Here is a 21,005-nt window from a genome sequence, read left to right on the forward strand (position 1 = left end):
TATTTTCCTTAGCATCTCTTTGGGTTTTGTTTTTTTGTTTGTTTGTTTGTTTGTTTTTTGTTTTTTTCTTTCCTTCATAGGTATTCCAGAGGCGGCAGAATGGCCAAACTGATTTTTTCCGGAAATGGGCTGATTACCGTGTTGGCTTCGGGAACCTGGAGGATGAGTTCTGGCTGGGTAAAGCCTCCTTATTGCTTTCCATTGATGTGCTTCTCTGGCTTTTTGTCCATCTCTCTCCTTTTTGTGTCCATCTGAGATTATCAGAAACCCTGTGTTTGTTGAGAAGCTAACAGCTCCTGAATTGCTTTCAGAACCTCTTGCTCTGTTTAGCTTCACTATTGATCTGTTTTTATGTTACTGTGGTGTTTCCCTCTTTTCTCTGTCTCTTCCCATCCTCATTAATAGTCTCTTATTCTGATGGGTTTTGACATGAGGCTGCCACAAAGGAAGTGAGCTGCCTGGTCGGGGAGGGGCACAGGGAGCAACAGGCTGCCTGGCCATCTCCCAGAAGCAAGGCAACCAGCCAGCCAGCCTGCAGGTCAGGGGAGAAATGAGGCCAGCCACTCCGCTTAGTTCTTTGGAGAATGTTATTACCTGACCTGGGAAAGAAAAGGGAAAAAATGAAAGTGGGATTAGAGGTGACTGGCAATTTCCTGGAAGTCTGACACCGGCAGGAAATATAGATCGAGAACCAAACTGGCGTGAGATGGTAAACACACATCCAAGCCAGGCAGATGGTGGTGGTGCCAAGTTCTGGAAAGTGGTCCATTTATTATGACCTGTGTCCCCCGCTTAGTTAGATTTTCATAGTGATGGATAAAGGGAGGTAGAGGAAAAGATTATCAAGTTCCATATTTGTGGCCTCCTCTCTGTCTTCCCTGCCACTATCTCATCTCATCTTCTTCTCCTGGATGCCTAGATAACAAGCTTCTTACCGGCCTCTCTGCCTCTAGGACCACCCCATTGTCCACATGGCTATAATCACCCAACAGGTTCTTCTTGCCTTTTGCACAGATAAACCCAATTCTCTGAGACAGCATTATTGCAATAAAGAAAGAGTTTAATTAACACAAGGCCACCAAGTGGAAGGACTGGAGTTACTACTCAAATCAATCTCTCCAAAAACTCAGAAGCTAGGGTTTTTATGGATAATTTGGTGGGCAGGGGGCTAGGGAATGGGTGCTGCCAGTTGGTTGGGGATAAAATCATGGGAGTGTGGAAAATGGTCCTCGTGCCCTGAATCTGCATCTGGGTGGGGGTTGCAGGCCCAGTTGAGTCATGTGTCACTGGTCCAGGTGGGGTCACTTGGTTGCCTGAATGCAAAAGTCTGAAAAACATCTCAAAAGACCAATCTGCAATAGTGCTGTTATCTATAGGAGCAACTAGGAAAGTCACAAATCTCTGGCCACATGACCCTGAGCAGTAAGGGATTATAGAAACTATGCCTACATTTTAGCAGAACTCAAGTCCCTCTGTAATCCTAATCTCTTGGCCTTTCGTTAGTCTTGCAAAGGTAGTTTCAGTCCCTGAAAAAGGAGGGGAGCAGTTTTAGGGAGGACTATTATCATCCTTGCTTTAAAATTAAACTATAAACTAAATTCCTCCCATGGTTAGCTTGGCCTATGCCCAGAAATGAGTGAGGAGGGCAGCCAGCCAGTGAGGCCAGAAGCAAGGAATCAGCCATGTTAGATTTCTGTCACTGTCATGATCTTTGCAAAGGTGGGTTCATGGCCACTATAATGATCTTCCTCACACCCCAAATATGGGCGATGGCTAATCCCCTTTGTAAAACTTTTCAATGACTCCACATTACCACCAGGAGAAGTCTCACCTGCCTCTGAAGACTCCTCTACACCCTCAGTACCTCACCTGCTCTTCCCCCCACTCCTCTCCGACACCAAACTCCACACATGCAAAACCCCCAGTGCTTCCTCTGCCAGGAGCACCCCTAGCCAACTGTCCTCCTTTCCCCACATTCCTTGTGTGGTGAGTGCCATCTGTGTATATTCAGAGACACAGCTAAGCACCTTCTCCTCCACAGAGCCAGTCCTCACCAGTTTTCTCCCCTATTGCCTGTGGGAGAAGTGGCCACTCCTTCTTTTGTGGCACAGATCATAGTGTCCATTTTACTTCCTGTCTGTCTCTGCTATGTGAGCTTCATTGAGGGCTGGGACCACCTCATATTTATCTTCTAACCCCATTACCTATGTACCTATGACAGTGCCTGAGAGATAGTAGGTACCTAAAATGTAGATAATCAATAAATCAATCAATGATAAGAATTAATTGAATGCATATTAAATCCACAGATTTGTGTTTGCTGATACAGACAATAAAAATGTAAGGTAAATGCCATACAAAAACATTGACATAAAAGTCAAACAAATTGAAAAATATTCTTACCTTGAAAGCATCAGCAAGCAACTTGGGAGACAAGTATAATACCCATGAATCAATACATCCATAAGCAGACAGGACTCACGTTTCCCAAAGCTGAGCTGCTGTATACCGCTTTCACAATTTGTGTCATATTTTCTGAAATACATAAACTATCGTGCACTTAAAATTTCTATAGATTACTCTTTAATTAAATCTATTTTTAAAAGAAATGTTATAGCATTGCCAAAAATAGAAAGCTAGTTATCATGTGCCATAAATAAAAAAGAAAACCTCAAAAATAAATGCAATTAAAAGAAACTATATTAATAGTATTAAATGAGAGTTAAATACAGGGACTCCAAGCCTGTTGTTGCTGGCAGTGGTGGTGGTATTAAAAATGGAGATTAGGAAGTGTTTCATGCTTTTCATGCTAAACAAACCACTAAAACACTAGAACAAAACTGAGACTGTGAGTGAAGGTTAGGATCAGGGTTAAGGTATCTCCTTCTTCTATTACAAAAGACTGAGATTAAATTTGGAAATACCTTTCTTCCTATTATTCAAGGTTATTTAGTGCCTTATATATCTCATGTCATCAGAGATGCCATCCACACTGGGTAACACTGTTCTAACCTAAGAGTCACTGAAAAGAAGGCCACAGATATTCAAAGAAGGAAGAGACCAGCTTCCTGGAGAAGGTATTGAGGGATGAGTCAGTCAGAAGAATGGAGGAAGGAAAGGGATGAAAAGGAGGGAAGGCAGGAATTCTCCTGACAACTGCAAACTTAGGCCAGGGAGGAAACCCAACCCCAGTGAGGGAAAGAAAACAATGAGGCAAGTGGGTTGAATAGAGGCACAGTAGGGAACTTAAAAATCAGAAAGAGAAGTCTTCACTTGATGATGTAGGTAAGAGGGAGACAGGGAGGGCTCTTGAAGATGCTAGGCCTGGTGTGGTGTAGTTTGGGAGCAATACTCAAGTTGGGGATAACACTGTGACCCATAGTTTATGTACTATATGGGGTTCTCTAGAAGCAGAGATCAAAACAGGGGTTCTTGTTCAAGTGACTTACTGGGGGACTTCACTGGGGAGAAGGGAATGGGGGAACAAAAATAGGGCAGAGAAAACTGCAAAAAATGTGGTTTTGGCTGGAGACTCACTTCAGTGTGATCCCTAGGGAAGCTTGGGAGCATGAATTGCTCCTCAGAGCTGGTCACCACTTGGGCAAGGAGGCCAAGCTTTTGAACCCCTCCCACATCAGTCACTGATGGAGGTCTGCTCCAAGGCATGGTGGGAGAGAGCTTAGCTTCCAGGATGAAGTGACTCCCATTTGCTCAAGGGCAATTTTCCAAGAAGAAGGCAGATGCAAGTTGCTAACAGCCAACATTTGTAGCAGCCTGGGGAATGGATCTATCTGCCAATTAAAGACATCCCAGCAGAACAACATCAGCATCTACTACATCTGCACAAGCACAAGTCTAGGGTGAGTTGTGGGTCAGCAACTCAGTCAGCAGCAAACAGCAGTCAAACAGCCTTTGACTTATAATCAAGGTAAAGCTCTAAGTCTCAAATGGGACAGGAAAGCCAAAAGATCTGGATGACCTTCAGCCAATCATTTCACCTCTCTTGGACTTTAGCTTCCTCTTCCGCAAAACAGACACTGGCCTGAGTAACCACTAAATTCCCTTCAGTCTCTGCAATTGTTTGATTCTAAATCACGGCATACTCAAGTAGATATCAGATGTCACAGCAAAGCAAGGGGACTCTAGTTCAGTAAGCAGATAAAAATTAGGACTCAGAGAAATTACCAGCAACACAAGATGAATGGTTCAAAGTTTGGGCAGGTAGATCAAAATTGGAGAGTCCCAGGGCATGGCTAATCATGACAAGCAGGCAAGAAAATGTATATAAGAAAATATCAGCCAGGCACAGTGGCTCACGCCTGTAATCCCAGCACTTTGAGAGGCCGAGGAGGGCAGATCACGAGGTCAGGAGATCGAGACCATCCTGGCTAACACGGTGAAACCCCATCTTTACTAAAAATACAAAAAATGAGCTGGGCATGGTGGCGTGTGCCTGTAGTCCCAGCTACTTGGGAGGTTGAGGCAGGAGAATGGTGTGAACCTGGGAGGCGGAGCTTGCAGTGAGCCGAGATTGTGCCACTCCACTCCAGCCTGGGCAACAGAGAGAGACTCCGTCGAAGGAAAGAAAGGAAGGAAGGGAGGGAGGGAGGGAGGGAGGGAAGGAGGGGAGGCAGGAAAGAAGGAAGGAAGGAAGGAAGGAAGGAAGGAAGGAAGGAAGGAAGGAAGGAAGGAAGGAAGGAAGGAAAGAAAGAAAAAGAAAGAAAGGAAGAAAGAAAAGAAAGAAAGAAAGAAAGAAAGAAAGAAAGAAAGAAAGAAAGAAAGAAAGAAAGAAAGAAAGAAAGAAAAAATATCACCAAGAGGGATCTGGACTCTGCCTAACCTGGGGACTTACACAGGTTTGCACCTTAAAAGAATATATTAGACCAAGGCCTGGGAAGGTTAGAGGCAAAGGAAGAAGCAGATGAATGAGGGTAACTGGCCGAAAAGGCCAGTGGAAAGGTAGCAGTGCAAATGTAGCAGGCAGATTAGAGAGAAAGGGACTGGAGTCAGGAGGCAGAGAATAATATTCTATGACCTGGCTATGGAGCCCCAGGAAGCCTAGGCTGAAGGCAGGAGAGGCAGTGTAAGGAAAGGTCGACAGAGCCCTTCCTACATGCTACTAGGAGATGTTAAGATGTTCCAGATGCTCTGAACTCCTCTAATCAATGTTTTCACCTCTTGCTTTCGATCACTCATGCCCAAGGGCTCACATCCATGTAATATCTCTTGTAATTTTCTTCTAGTTCCATGGTTTGGCAGAGGAGGTGAGAGGGGACAGGGCCAGGAATCCTGAGGCTCAGGGCTTGTCAGTTACTGGGTCAAGAGCAGGTATTAGAACCCCTGAGTTTCCTGTGTTGGAAACCCATCAGCAGACCTGGACTGTCCTCTTTGCAGGAAGAAATTCAGCCTGGCAGGGTCCGTTTGATAACAACCTGTGAAGCACCAAGAGCAAAGGCAATCTGGAGTCCCCTCCTCTTCCCTGTAACATGTTTTGAAGCCACAGACGCATTTCCCTCCCATTTTCCAAAGCTGCTGGGGGCCAGTCTCAGTGCATTTTCTGCTCTTCTCCACAGGGCTGGACAACATACACAGGATCACATCCCAGGGCCGCTATGAGCTGCGCGTGGACATGCGGGATGGCCAGGAGGCCGCCTTCGCCTCCTACGACAGGTTCTCTGTCGAGGACAGCAGAAACCTGTACAAACTCCGCATAGGAAGCTACAACGGCACTGCGGGTACCTATGGCTCCTGAGCAGACCCCAAGGGCAGTGGGCATGGGACAAGAGCCTCCAGATTCTAGGCATAAGCTGCCTCAGGAAGCAGCAGCACCCACAGAATTCTAGCATTCGCTGCTGGCCAGGGAGAAGAAGGGCCATGCCACTGGGAACCACTGGCACTGGTCCCAGCTCTCCCTGACCACTCACCTAAAAGCAACTTTGCAGGACTTCAGTTTCATCATCTGGAAAATCGTAATAAGGATGCCTGCCCTACTTCACTGAGTAGTCAGAAAAAAATCAGTGGAGTGATTGTACTTTTAAGGTTTAAAGAAGATGCAATGTGAAGATGAAGAAGGATTGTTTTCTTTGTCTAGATTAGTCACTATGGGCTCTTATGCAGTGAGAGCAGAATCATCTACTGTCTGGGTAGAAATCTCCCATGCAATGACATCCAGGAAAACCATCTTTGAATTAGTGCAAATCATACAGATGTCACCCCTCTCTGAGATGCCCCTAACACCCCACCCTGGCCATCAGCGGTCATGCTAACACCTGGTCAAGGAGCAAACAATGCCACTTACCTGTTCCTCATTTGCCATGTTTCTTTTCATTCCTCTGCAAGAACCACATAGACGGTCAGGTTTTCTGTGTAGATTTTTACAGCATTTCTACCAAGCAGAACAACCATACCATCAAGCTTGGTTGCATTAGTAGTTTTTTCAGAACATAACATCCAGTCTGCTTCTTGGGCTTTGCCAATCTGTTTCCCATGTTCTATTATAACACATTTCACAAAACCTGCTTTTTCAAATATTCTAATGTTTGATACTTGGCATTATTGGCCCTTTCATTAACACCAATTTTAGGGTTAAATGCTGGTGTATAATTTTAACAACATTTTTATGACTCTTGAAATTAAGAAGAGCATTAAGGTGTTGTCCTTCCAGTTACTGCATCTGTTCAATTATTTCTCTTCTTAGCCAGATACTCCAAAGAGAAGACATGCTTTCCTTTATTATGCTCACATCTGAGATCATTTCCAACAGCAATGAGATCAGCCTGAAGTGCCCCCAACAAAAGGCCCAATTTGACACACTTTGGGCATAAAATAGCCATTGAAATGGAGCATATTAAACAAGATGCCGGACTAAATCATTTAAAAAATCACCTGACGCTATTCACTTCTAAGATTAGAATTGTGGCTGTAGAAAAGCCATTCTGATTTCTCCTACAGGAAAAGAAGCCAGCCCTCCAACTTCCCTACAGCACCCCCTCCCTCCCTCCTCTTCACCCGCCTGTGCTTTCATCTGCCTTTCTTGGGCCTGGCCCTTGCTCCCTCTGTTCCAGCTCTGTCTTGCTTCCGGGCCTTTGGAGGCCAGAACAGTTGGACTGCACGCTATTCTCATGTCTCAGAGGCAGATCCTGCCAACAGTTTGGCTGTTCATCATCAGCTAATTAGGGTCTTATCTCTGACCTCGAATATTCAGTTCATCTTCTTCAAAAGATGAAAAGCTAGGCTTCCGTTAGGCTGCCATCCCCTCTAGGCAACACCACACAATGGTTGTTCTTTCTAGATCAGAAGGTTTCTGGAGAGGAAGAGCCCATCCCCTCTCTTCTGGCATTTAATATCGCCCAATTCTCCTGGACCTTATCTTTAGTAGTGGCCTTCTGAATCAACCCATCTCCAGGGCCTCTGATCCAAGTTCAGCCTTTTCTCCTGCTCCCCATTTCCCAAGGCTGCAAACATTCAAATCTCTAGGACGCTACTTGGATCAGAACTGAAAATTCCAAATTAAGTTATCAATCAGAGGTTGTTGAGCAGCTCCTAAAAGTTTATTGTGCAAGTTGTGGGGACTCAAAAGAAGCATAAAACATGGCCTTTACAAAAACTAAACGTGTAGTTTTAAAAAGAAACAGGAAGTAACTCATCACACAATCAATGATACTCACTTCTAGTTTTTTCTGTTTTTGTTTTTGTGTTTTTGAGATAGAGTCTCACTCTTTCACCCAGGCTGGTGTGCAGTGGCATGATCTTGGCTCACTGCAACCACTGCCTCCTGGGTTCAAGCGATTCTACTGCCTCAGCCTCCTGAGTAGCTGGGATTACAGACCCACACAACCATGCCCAGCTAATTTTTGTATTTTTAGTAGAGACGGGGTTTTGCCTTGCTGGCCAGGCTGGTCTCGAACTCCTCTCCTGTGGTGATCCACCTGCCTCGGCCTGCCAAAGTGCTGGGATTACAGGCGTGAGCCACTGCATCTGGCATCCCATTTCTAGTTTAAGGGGTGTTTGTGGAAGAGGAGTCTGGGTGGTGGAGGACGGCATCATAAAGGCAGCTGCATTCGACTGGGATTCCCATGGTAAGGAAAATAAACCCTGGAAGTTACAGAAGGAGCAGATGCTGTGGAGGAGGAGAGGCTGTGAAGGGACTGGCAGAGCAGGGCAAAATGTAAATTCAGGAGGAATAGAGAAGATTGGTGAGGCAGGTAGAGCCAGATCCAGAAGCTGGAAAACCAAGGGGCAGAGGAATTCAGTCTTAACATGGTAGCAGCGGAGGGCCATTGTAGGTCCCAAGAAGAAAAATAGAAGTGGGGTTTAGGAAGATTCCTCTGACAGCCACAAACAGGATAAAGTAAGTCCGAGCGAAGAACATAGAGCGGCTGATGGCTGCTGCATCAGACCTAATAGGAGACAAAGGAGTCTTGACTAATGTTGGAAATTAAGAAAAAGGTATTATAAATCTGAACAGTGGTTTGAGAGACAGAAACCAGGACTTAATGTGTTAAACACATGAGGTGGCTATATGAGGCAGAAATGGGAAGGGGAGCCAGGCTTTGGGAGGATGTAAGACCAACATTGGGAGCAATCTGCGACAGTGGAAGGCAGCCTCAGAGTGGAAGCTGGAGAGAACTGCTCCAGGGGAATAATGAAGACAAATTCTAGATGACAGAGGGAGACGCAGGGAGTGAGAAGATAGGATGTGGGTGGAGACCGCATAATCAAGGAACTGATAGTGAAAGAAATAATCATTAAGGAGTAGGATTAATCTAAGAATTTTTAAGACAAAGGATACAAATGTGACTTAAGGTGAGAGGAGGTGAAAACTTAAAAAAAAAAAATAGAAGTAAAAGGGCTGGGCTCACGCCTGTAATCCCAGCACTTTGGGAGGCCGAGGCAGGCAGATCATGAGGTCAGGAGATCGAGACCATCCTGGCTAACACAGTGAAACCTCATCTCTACTGAAAATACAAAAATTAGCTAGGTGTGGTGGTGCATGCCTGTAATCCCAGCTACTTGGGAGGCTGAGGCAGGAGAATCACTTGAACCTGGGAGGCAGAGATTGCAGTGAACCAAGATTGTGCCATTGCACTCCAGCCTGGGCAACAGAGCGAGACTGTCTCACACAAAATAAATAAATAAATAAATAAATAAATAAATAAATAAATAAAAAGAAAAGAAAAAGGAAAAAGTAAGCAATATGTTTTAACTTTTCCAGGATCTGGAAGAGATGGGAAAGAGTGAGTTGCAGATGGTGGGGTTAACTCTAGATGGGCATAAAAATCTGAGTCCCTGGAGACTGGAAGGGGAAGACGAAGAAGACGGAATGAAGATCATGTCATGTTGAGTTAGGGCCTCCCCAGTGAGGGCGTCAGCCTTCCCTATAAAATAAAGGTCAACCTCCTGAGAGTTAAGTTGTGGTGGGAGGCATCAGAGGCATTGAGTGGCCCTGTGAGCCTGGACTCAGAAGCCACAGAATCAGAATAGGTCTTTCCTCGCTTAACGCAAGCTCAAAAGCACCCAAGACCTCTTTCATTCAATAAGTAGCATGAGCCCCCTTCACAACATCCCTAGCCACAAATCCTGATCCTGCTAAAAGTTTTATAAACTGTTATAATTTAATTACAGTCTGATCCCTCACCTTAAATACACAATTTACCTGAGCCCCCTGCACAATATCCCCAAAAGAGAACACGCAGCCTGTTTGCCCCTCAGAATAAAAATCTCACCACCTCTTTAAGCAGTCTATTCCACTTGTGAACACCTCTAATATTTAGGTAATTTATCCTTGTCTATTTAGCCTAAATATGCCTCCCTTTTTTTATTACACTCTAAGTTCTAGGGTACATGTGCACAACGTGCAGGTTTGTTACATATGTATACATGTGCCATGTTGGTGTGCTGCACCCATTAACTTGTCATTTACATTAGGTATATCTCCTAATGCTATCCCTCCCCCACCCCCACCCCACAACAGGCCCTGGTGTGTGATGTTCCCCACCCTGTGTCCAAGTGTTCTCATTGTTCAATTCCCACCTATGAGTGAGAACATGCTGTGTTTGGTTTTCTGTCCTTGAGATAGTTTGCTGAGAATGATGGTTTCCAGCTTCATCCATGTCCCTGCAAAGGACATGAACTCATTCTTTTTTATGGCTGCATAGTATTCCATGGTGTATATGTGCCACATTTTCTTAATCCAGTCTATTATTGATGGACATTTGGGTTGGTTCCAAGTCTTTGCTATTGTGAATAGTGCTGCAATAAACATATGTGTGCATGTGTCTCTATAGCAGAATGACTGATAATCCTTTGAGTATATACCCAGTAATGGGATGGCTGGGTCAAATGGTATTTCTAGTTCTAGATCCTTGAGGAATCGCCACACTGTCTTCCACAATGGCTGAACTAGTTTTTAGTCCCACCAACAGTATAAAAGTGTTTCTATTTCTCCACATCCTCTCCAGCATCTGCTGTTTCCTGACTTTTTAATGATTGCCATTCTAACTGGTGTGAGATGGTATCTCATTGTGGTTTTGATTTGCATTTCTCTGACGGCCAGTGATGATGAGCATTTTTTCATGTGTCTGTTGGCTGCATAAATGTCTTCATCTCCACCTACTAATCCTCACACTTCCCCACAGAATTTATTTAATTTTTTTCTCAATAGCCCATCAAATATTTGGTGACAGTGATCACAGGCCATGTGTCCCTCTTGAAGTCCACTCCTCCCCAAGATACAACCCAGATGTCCCAAGCACTTCTCCTTTGACATGGTTATGTTTTTTTCATCATCCTGTTTCTTACGGATGGGAATTCTAATTTGCTGATGCCCCTCTTCCCATGTGGCCTCAAGTTCAGAATGTAGTTTCTTGGGTATCATCTGAGCAGGCCTGGTGAGCCAGGGAGAAGCCAGGCTGAGGCTGCATGGTGGTGCCCCAGAATGGCCCAAGTCTGCCTGGCTCATCACCATCTCCTCTGAAGACAGGAGGAACCATGAGTGGCCTGTGTCCCCATGCAGGCTGGGAGGAAACAGCTGAGGGTTGGGGGCGGGGTGGGCAATGAGATGGGGTTAAGTGGAGAAAATTCTCACCAAAAGTGGTCAAAGGGATTAGGAACTGGGTTGGAGAGAGTAGCATGGAAGTGGTTGGCCCCAGGGGTAAGGTGGAGTAAGAGTTCAGCACAGCCACGCTGAGAAACTGGGTGGAAATGAAAAGGTTCCATAAGTGGAAGCCAGGTTTGCTGGAAGTGGGTCAAGTGTCCAGAAAATCCTGATAAAGCAGTGACAAATGGGACAGCCTAATGAATGTATCTTTTTTGCAGGGGACTCCCTCAGCTATCATCAAGGACGCCCTTTCTCCACAGAGGATAGAGACAATGATGTTGCAGTGACTAACTGTGCCATGTCGTACAAGGGAGCATGGTGGTATAAGAACTGCCACCGGACCAACCTCAATGGGAAGTACGGGGAGTCCAGGCACAGTCAGGTAAGCAATGCTCCACCTCTGCTATGAATGAGCCAGAGCTGTGGAATCCGTGCTCCCTTAGCTTTATGTTTTAAAGGCACATGTGAGTCCTTCATTTCCCTTTAAAAAGAAATATTTGGAGTCTTGAGAAAAATAATGCAGACAATGGGATAAGATCAGGACAGAGTAGAAGCCAGAGGAAGGAAAGGAAAGGACCCAGGAGCCAGAACTTACCCAGAGAAGCCCTTGATACCCAGTCAAGTTCCATTTCATTCCCTTATCCAGAAGATCCCATGAAGAGAGCTTATCAGTCCTGGGGACAGCTTCACAGACTCAACTTTACCCTAAAAACTGTCCCAGGAAGGTAGACATCGAAAATACCAGTGTGAACTGGACAATCTTTCCCTATCAGAGACCACAAGTTTATAGGCCGAGCTGGGTGACAGGGAGACCAGCATGACCAACTAGACTTTCTAAGTGTTAACATTGAAACAGCCCACATCAGGGAAGCCCCTCAGTTCTAGGCAAACCAAAAGGGTTTGTCACCCTAGGTAGAAACCGCCTAAGTCTCCCATTAGGAGTGAGCAGTCAAACACAGTTATTCTCTTCCAAATGCTTCCACCCTGTTGGGATTTCACAACCATCTACTGGTGAATGCCACTCCTGGAAGCCAAAAACAAAGCTGGCAATAAGGAATGACCTGCAACATGTTCCCTGGAAAGACCCAGGCCACCAGCACATTTAAGGAGAAAGCTAGAAAGAGACTCTGCCCCTTTCACTTTATTGGGAACTCGGCCTCAAAGCTTCATGTTAGCTGAAAATAGCTAACCCCACATTGTGGATTCCCTGTTCCCATAATTACCCTTTTTTTGAAGTGGGGCGTTCCATGGTGGGGGATGACCTGACATGCTTATCTTTCTCACCCCCAGGGCATCAACTGGTACCATTGGAAAGGCCATGAGTTCTCCATCCCCTTTGTGGAAATGAAGATGCGCCCCTACAACCACCGTCTCATGGCAGGGAGAAAACGGCAGTCCTTACAGTTCTGAGCAGTGGGCGGCTGCAAGCCAACCAATATTTTCTGTCATTTGTTTGTATTTTATAATATGAAACAAGGGGGGAGGGTAATAGCAATGTGTTTTGCAACATGTTAAGAGTATGTGAAGGAAGCAGGGATGTAGCAGGAATCCGCTGGCTACCATCTGCTCTTGGTTTCTGCTGCCCTGGAGCCTGACCCTCAGTCTCCATTCTCCCTCCTACCCAGGCCTCCTCAACCTTCACCTCCTTTCCCACCAAGGAGGAGAAGTAGGAAGTTTTCTTAAAGGGCCAATTCAAAGCCAAGTCGTGGGGTGCAGATTGTTATGGTGACAGGCACACACATTTTTCTACCCTTCTTCTGAGATATCCTCTGCCTTCCAGGTATTTGTGATTGTGTCACAGCCTGACATGGCCAGATTCTCACATTGGCCCAGAAAAAAGAGCCTCAGCGAGGAGTTTTGCCAACAATTCCCCTTAAAAGGAAATAGATCAACTACACCGCATCCCAACAACCCAGGTTCTTTTCCTTCCTTCCTTCCTTCCTTTCTTCCTCCCTTCCTTCTTTCCTGCCTTCCCTCCTTCCCTCCCTTCTTTCTTGACAGTATCTCACTCTTGCTCAGGCTGGAGTGCAGTAGTGCAATCTCAGCTCACTACAGCCTCGACTTCCTGAGCTTAAGTGATCCTCTCATCTCAGCCGCTTGAGTAGCTGGGACTACAGGCATGAGCCACCATACCTGGCTGATTTTTCTTTTATTTTTTGTAGAGATGGGGGTCTCACTGTGTTGTCCAGGCTGGTCACAAACTCCTGGCCTCGAACAATCCTCCCACCTCAGCCTCCCAAAATGCTGGGATTATAGGCTACAGCCACTGAATCCAGCCCCAAGTCCTTTATAATGGGCCAAAGATCCTCATCTTCTGACACTCTTACTCTACCAGCCACATGTCCTGTTACCTTTTGAGAACAGTGGCTCTTTTCTGGCCCTGATGGAGCCTTTTGCCTAATCCCATCCTGTCTTAGACCCCAGAGCCTCAAAAGCCCAACCAGCATTTTGGAATCTAGTTCCCAAGGCATTGCCTGCTCCTGGCCCTGGGTGGCACAGTGGCTATGTGCCTGTGAGTCATCAGCCACTGCCCCCACCCTCAGGTCAGACAGACAGTCACTTTCTGCAAAGGTAGGAGGGGGAGATGGTTGTAGTTTTTAGCACTTTTGGGTCAAGCATTGAGGAAATGACTGAAGAAGTCAAAATCAGGGCACTGCCATAGAGATTATAGCTTCCATGGGAAACACAGATCTTCCCTAGCCCTGTTTTCTCCATTTCTGGTCCTATTTGTCACAGATTCTTTTTTTCTGAATTGCAAACCGAAGGCCTCATATCTATCTTCACCCAAGCCCTCCTTAATGTAGGTGGCTTAATAAGAGTCAGGAGAAGAAGGTATATGCCCAGAGAGCTATATCCCTGACTGATAATCCTGGAAAGAGGTTGATTTTTTTTTCTTTTTTGGTCCTATGGGAAACAGGAATGACCTTCTTAATGAGGTGAGATCATGAGAAGCCTTTCCATCTTCTTTTATTATTCTGCCTTGGAAAGGAAAAATGACAATAGCCAAAGGAAATTACATCCAGAAATCCAAAGGTGAATAGGTGATAACTGTGGGCCTACTTCCCATTTTATGAGATGCACTGTCTTCACTAGCACAATTTGATTCTTAAGCCCAAGAGAGCTAGATGCTCTAGAAGCCGTGACCTTTCAATTTCTCCTTCAAATCAAATATCAGCAACCATCCCCGCAACATCTGCCCAAATCCATGCCCAGTTCCCTGAGCTGTCTTCTCCCTTTCCTCTCCCATTCCTCAAGGCCCAGCACCATTTTCTGTAGTGCCTATGTTTGTCTGACCAGGGCAGTGTGTACCTTTGCCAACCAGTTACTGGATAAGCCTTAGTGTTGGCAATTTTCTAATGGAAGTATCCTCACTCTTACCAAGCTTTGAGAACCAGGATGAAAAGTCCCTTGGGCTGACCATCATGCCTCGGACCTCATGGGGATGCAGCCAGCCACCATTGAATGGAGGCGCTCCCCTTGCCGCAGGCTTCTAGGCTTTGTTCACTGCTGCAGTGTGGATGTGACAGGCATACCCTGAAAAACCTAGGCGCCACTTGCATTTCTCAGTTCACTATGGGCTTCAACAAACTGGGAGGAGGAAAAAACAGAAACAGATCCTTTCAACAAGCATGTAAATTACAGAAGACTTACCTAGAAATGGGGCAACAATGAATAGTAGGAAGCACATTGCATGGGAAACTTGAGGGCCGAGGTACAGGCCAACAGCTGTCATCTTAGCTACGACGTGACATCGGCTGGGTTGTTTCACCTCTCTGGGCCACAGTTTCTTCATCTGTCAGATGAGAGATTAGACTAGAATGAGTTCTAATTTCCCTTTCAGTTTTGACAGTCAATGATGCTAATCTGTGATCTGAAAACCTAAGTAGAAATTGGCATGGTGGGACAGCACAATTAGGTAATGAAAATTCACTAGACTCCCTGTTTCATGAGGAAAGAAGGAAGGAAGGAAGGAAGGAAGGAAGGAAGGAAGGAAGGAAGGAAGGAAGGAAGGGGAGGGAGAGAGGGAAAGAAAAGAGATTGATTCAGGAGTCATAAGTAAAACACACACACACACACACACACACACACACACGAAAATACTGCAGAAAAGATCATGTCGAATGAGAGGCTGAACTCTTTTTGTCCATAAAAACAGAGACCAGGTACCTGGGTGGTGCCAGCACAGCCCACTTCATCAAGGAAGTTGAAATGGAAAAAGATTATGTGTTGTCAATTCAGGTGAAAGTCAAGAAACATCAGTGGAAACCAAAATCTTCCTTTTATTGAAACCGTTCTACACTATGGAACATTTTTATAAATAGTACCAGCGGCATTGCATAGCTTTATTTTGAAGCAAGAAAGAGACTTCAAAGATCAGCTTATTCAACCCTCTATAAAAGGATTTATAGATTCCTTTTATTTAATAGGGTGATTTTCTCATGACTTTTCACCATGTTTAAAAGACACTGTGCCCCACTCTCATCCCAAGGTCTATGGTCAACTTGACTCAATGCTCTTAACTTTCCTCACTGATTCCTGCTTATCCTGCTCCTCCAAGCACAACTGCATTTCCCAAAGGTAGATCCAGTAAGCAATACTCTCAAAGCACCCACCCTATGCACACCAGTTTCCCTCAAGGGACTCAAAAGGAATCGAGGTAGACCCTTCTCAGAGGCTGTTTAACTGCAGACACATCAGGATATGTACTAATACCCAAAACCAAAACCACCACCAATGACTGCAATAGATTCACTGTCTAGACCCAAGGTCCAGGCAGTTTCCCTTTTTTGCATTTCCCCAACATATAAAGATAGTTTCCAACATATCAGATGCACATTCACCAGGGTTATTTCTGGAAGGTGAAGGGGTCAGATGTAGAAGAGGTGGCAAGAATGACAAGTCTGTGGAAAACTGTTGGCCTTGAGAACACAGTGAACTGATGGAGGAGGACTTGCTAAGTGTGGCCACAAGGTGGCAGTCACCTCCTGAAAGCCCGTGTGAAACGTCAGCGGGGTTGAGAAAGGCCACGTCTCCAAGTTTCCAGAACAGCCAAACCAGGACTCAGGAAAACTTGCCAGCTGATTTGTATGGGAGATTGATTTGTAAAAGAACAACAACAACATATGGCAGCAAGGAAATGCAAAGCAAACATCTACAAATATTTGAATCCACCTGTCCCTCACCTACCAACTTCCCCCTCTACTACTCATAAAGTGGTAGGACTCCTAATGCCCCTCTTCCTTCCACCTGAGAACCAACTAGCACCGTGATATTTCAAAGCCGACCTAAAAAACCATGGTTGCCAATAAGCTCAGTGCCAAACCAAACAATCCTAATCACATTTTTACTTTTCAAATCCAGTCCCAGAGCAGAGCTGTAGATTAAGGGACAAAAAGTCATTGTGGAATCTTTTCAAATAGCTCTTGTAAAAGCATCAGTTGGGAAAGAGTTTATGAGTTCCTCTTTGTCCTCTCCTCTGGAGAAAAGACGGAATATGCAAGAACACTAGATACACCAAGCTATGGGTGTTGAAATAGACTAGCTGGTGACCTGGATTTGCAAATACCCTAGGGACATGAAAACATTTTTTCGTTTTCTTTTTCTTTTTTGTAACCTCCACCCAGAATTTCAGGAAAGGTGGGGCCACATGCCCAGGATATATGGTATTCTACTGCTTGCTTTCTTACCACCAGAATACTAGTCAATCTAATTTCTTAGTTCCATGTCTTTTCTTCCAAGGAGGTAGGGCATGGGGTTGGGAGACACTTTCCACCTTCCTTGCATCTCACTGTCCACTCTTAAATTTTTATTAGGAAACCTCTGAAAGATTCAAAATTTAGTTCAGTTTCAATAATCCCAAAGAAGTTGGGATAATTTGTTTTCACTTGCTTCAAACTTGCCATGGCTGCAGGAGGAGTCTCAGGACCTCAGAGGAATGGGGCAGATGTGTGAAGTCTGGGAGTCTGCCTCCCACCCAGATGCCAGGAGCTGCATACTCAGCTCTGCCTCACTTCCCTGATGGTCTGCTTTCATCCAGGTTACCATGACAGAGAGGGTCTATCTCTAAAGAAAGCTGAGTTACAGGCTGGCCCCTGGGGTTGTTCCTGTAGCCTCTCTTTGACCACATTCCTGAAGATGTTTAGCTGAATGCCTCCTCAAACCTTTGCTTCTTCCATAACCCAATCCTACATATATGTGATAAAGCTTTCTTCAACAATACTGGGGCATTTGGACACTACCAGTCCAGATGAGAACTCACAGACCAAATGAAAACTTTCAAAAGCAAGCAGGGAAAGTAACTCCTACATGCTTTAAGATGATGTATTGGTGTAGATTCAGGTCCAATTTGAAAAAATGTCTCTGGTTCTTTCTAATTGTATCCACTCTGGATTTGTTTATGCCAGTTCTACATTCATCAAGGCTTGAGAAACAGGTGGAAAGAAGAAAAATATAAAATTAAGAAGAAGCTGATGGATCATTGGAGATTCAAAACAAGCCTTCTACCGGTGGCACAACACTAAAAGGCAGAGACAAGGCAGGAGCGGCCATGGGAGAGGAAGCGGCACTGACTTCTCACGTTCTGGCCTCCAGCCTCGCACCAGAGCTTCTGCCATTCACCCACTTAACTTGAGGAGAAACTAAGGCACCAAGGCCTGTCACTGCACCGAAAACCAGAAGCAGAAGGACTTTCTTTCTTTGCTCAACCAGTTCTGCCTGGATCTGACTTTTGCGTCACCAGTAGTCACAAGCCTGATTTGTCATCTCCAGCATTCTGTTTATTTTTTTAAGGTCAATCTTTGCCTGAAACATGACTTCATTGCACCTGCAGCACTTCATTGTCCAAATATCCTTGGCAAACCTCACAGTCTTTGGACAGTGTTACATTTTCTCCAAACGGGAAATCCTCTCTCCTTCCTCAAGCTTAATAAGGCTCTTGCAGTGCATCCAAATAACACAGCTCTTGTTCCTCAGACACACTTGGCCCCCTCTGATAACTTCATAAAACAGCTCCTTATTGTCTGGGCCATGAAGCCAGGCTAATGCTAAAGTTCCAGTTCAAAAACATTTAACTCTATTATCCTTATGAGGCCAGCTCTCCTGGGTACTGGCACTCACTCATTGGCACCATGGATTCAGGTCAGGTGATGCAAACATCTTCCCTGAGAAGCAAGCCATACACCCAACAGGTCTAGAACACCTAGGTCACAAGAAAGGGTTTCAGTCCAGATGCACTGTCAGTAAGTGAACACATGGACAAGAATGCATGAACTATTATTTTCTTCCCATCACTGGTTTAGCAGCCCCTAGGGAGACCCTGTGTTGCTCTTTAATATCCTGACATTGAGCACTAATATGCTCAACACTGCCTCCAATAGGCAAATGTTGGAAATACACTTTCAGAGCTGGATGGGACTCAAGATCATCTAATATGATCCTCTCATTTTATTTCCTCTCAAGGAAACCAAGGGCAAGAAAGTTTAGGCAATCTGCTCACATTCACACAGGCAATTAGTAACAGAGCTGAGTTCAGGTCTGGTATAGGCTTTTTAATTTGATTCTCCACAAATGAAGACTAAGATAAATAGCATTTATTGCATACCTACTATTTACCAGATACTGTGCAAAGGGCTTTACATACATTACTTTACTAAATCCTCACCATAAACTTTAAGTCAGGTTTAACCATTTTATAGAAGAGGGAATGGAGGGCCAGGAAGGTTAAGTAACATGCTCAAAGTCACACAGCTACTAAATAGAGCCATAATCTGAACGTTTGTCTAATTTTGAAGCCCTTGATTTTTCCACTTCATGAGGCTGCTCTTTATATTTATTTAGCTGAGTGACCACCATCTTGGATTTTACTAATATTCTTACAAGGGGGCTTTGATGCCACTTCTGACTTTTAAGAAAAGGAAATTCTTGCATTATTTTTGCCATGTACTCCGGGGGACCCTCAATCTCATCATCATGGGGAATAAGAAACATCCTGACATCTCTTTCCTTTTCTTTCTTTTTAAATTTGGTAGACGAGGGAGAGGGTCCCCAACAGAATGAGAGGGGGAAGATAAGAACCAGAACATAAACCCAATACCCCCCACCCCACTCTTTTGGGAACATCCCAACATTGGAAGAGTGGGATATCCAAAGTCATTTTTTTCAAGCTGGAGCAGGCAGTGTAGCCAGGATTGAGGAAGGAGAAGCCACAGAATAAACATGGCACATGTTCTCAGAGCGTCAATTTTACTCCAAAATTTGGGAAGAAAGGATTATATTATTAGTGTATTCAAACCAGTATGGATAGCACAAATGCAGATATCCTATAAATTTTGAGGCTAACACCAGCAGGTTGTAGACTGATTTAAGCTACCTCCTTCCAGACTCCCAGGGGTACAAACAACTTCACAGTCCCCTGTGGGAGTACATCAGTGGAAATATTTGGGGAATGAGGCTAGAAGGCAGGAGATACATTCATTTTACTTATCCCCCTGGTTTCTTTTCCCCACTCCTTACCTGCCCCACATCCCTAGTGGGTGGGAAGGCATCAGAAGACAGTTGGCTACAATCTCAGCTTTCTTTGCTACTTTGGGGAATTTAGAAGGAAATCAGTACTTGGCAACCTGGTATTTTTAGCTGCCAGGCCAAAACTCCAGACATAAACCCCTTCCCTTTAATTCAATGATGTTTATATATAAAGGAATAGATCTCCCCAAGAAAGAACCCCAGAACACTGGTTCCATTCCAGTGTGGGGGCTGCTTGGGCAGCAGTGATACCTGTGCATTAGATGCAACAGACACTTCAATTCCTGCAAAAATGTCGGCCAACTAAGTGCTCCTTTACCAACTGCGGAGGCCCAGACTCACACCATGGTCCCACAGACTCAAGGTTTAGAATCTATGTGAGTCTATTCTGGTTAACACACAGGCTCCTCCTTCCAATCATTCACACACACACACACACACACACACACACATGCATGCACACATACACAGGTGCACATGCACGAACACACACATCTAATGATTCCAACCTCGAATACTCCCCAGGTCCATGGGGATGCCCAGGTACCCTAAGCAAATCACTGTGACACTGAGGGGGTCATTAACTGGGGATCCGAGCAGCTAAAACCCACCCTGGTGGTCTCTAGATTGTTGTTCTGAGAAATCATAAACACCAAATCCTCCAATCCCTCTGAATTTCAGTTTGTCATTTTAACCTTTAACAGCCTTTTCAGGTAAAAATAACAAAGACCAATTTACTGACTTTGTAGCTACAATGAGCTTGAAAAAGCACTTACTTAAAAGAAAGACTGGAAGGAAGAAAAAAAAGAAGAAAATGGAGTACATACTCCTCAGACGATGCACACTTTAATTAGCTAAAATAAAAATAAAAACGTACAGAGGAAGGGAGAGGAAAAACCAACTTCCCTGATCCTTTCATGGCACTGTAGCTCAAAGACTGGAATCTCTGCTTGTTAACCATTGTTAACTAGTATTTTTAGTCCTGGTTGCTTTTAGCCTCTGTATAGTTCCTTTTTTAAACACATTTTCTATACGTTAATAAAAGATCCTGAAAGAAAGATGGGTGTCTTCTGAGTCCTAGGGGCACTGGGGGGCATGCCTGTCTTAAGAATGGGCCTGCCTTCTTTTCTCTGGGCCTCCCCTCCTTAACATTTCAGTCCTGCTTCTGCCAGCCCGTCTTCTCCGCATCACCCTTTGGGTGGACTGTTCTCCCCCATGGCCCTGCTCCCCCATCTACGCCCCTTGTCTGCCCTGTTTCTGTTCTCTCATTATATCCTAAATATCTCAGCCCCCCTCCTCATTCTTCCCTCCTTCTTCTCTCCTCTCTTCTACTCTCCTGCTTCTCTCCTCTCTCTGCATCTTTCTCTCTCTCTGCATCTTTCTCTCT

The 21,005-nt window shown here is 44.9% G+C and overlaps 1 protein-coding gene across 4 annotated transcripts in view; it reads left to right on the forward strand.

The window, feature by feature from the left end:
• The window catches only part of TNR (tenascin R), a 432,923-nt gene extending 412,247 nt beyond the window's left edge, over positions 1 to 20,676 (forward strand). For 2 of the 4 annotated variants that reach the window (XM_055366472.2, XM_063710667.1), the window contains exons 21-24: positions 81 to 177; positions 5,574 to 5,735; positions 11,317 to 11,480; positions 12,389 to 17,945. In XM_055366472.2, the coding sequence (XP_055222447.2) occupies positions 81 to 177; positions 5,574 to 5,735; positions 11,317 to 11,480; positions 12,389 to 12,508 (543 nt within the window). In that variant the 3' untranslated portion in view covers positions 12,509 to 17,945. Of the gene's footprint in view, positions 1 to 80; positions 178 to 5,573; positions 5,736 to 11,316; positions 11,481 to 12,388 lie in introns of all 4 variants that reach the window. The other 2 variants (XM_004027943.5, XM_019026943.3) reach the window with 2 other exon arrangements.
• The last annotated feature ends 329 nt before the right edge of the window (positions 20,677 to 21,005 follow it).

Source organism: Gorilla gorilla, chromosome 1, assembly GCF_029281585.2.
Source record: "Gorilla gorilla gorilla isolate KB3781 chromosome 1, NHGRI_mGorGor1-v2.1_pri, whole genome shotgun sequence".
Lineage (NCBI taxonomy): Eukaryota > Metazoa > Chordata > Mammalia > Primates > Hominidae > Gorilla > Gorilla gorilla.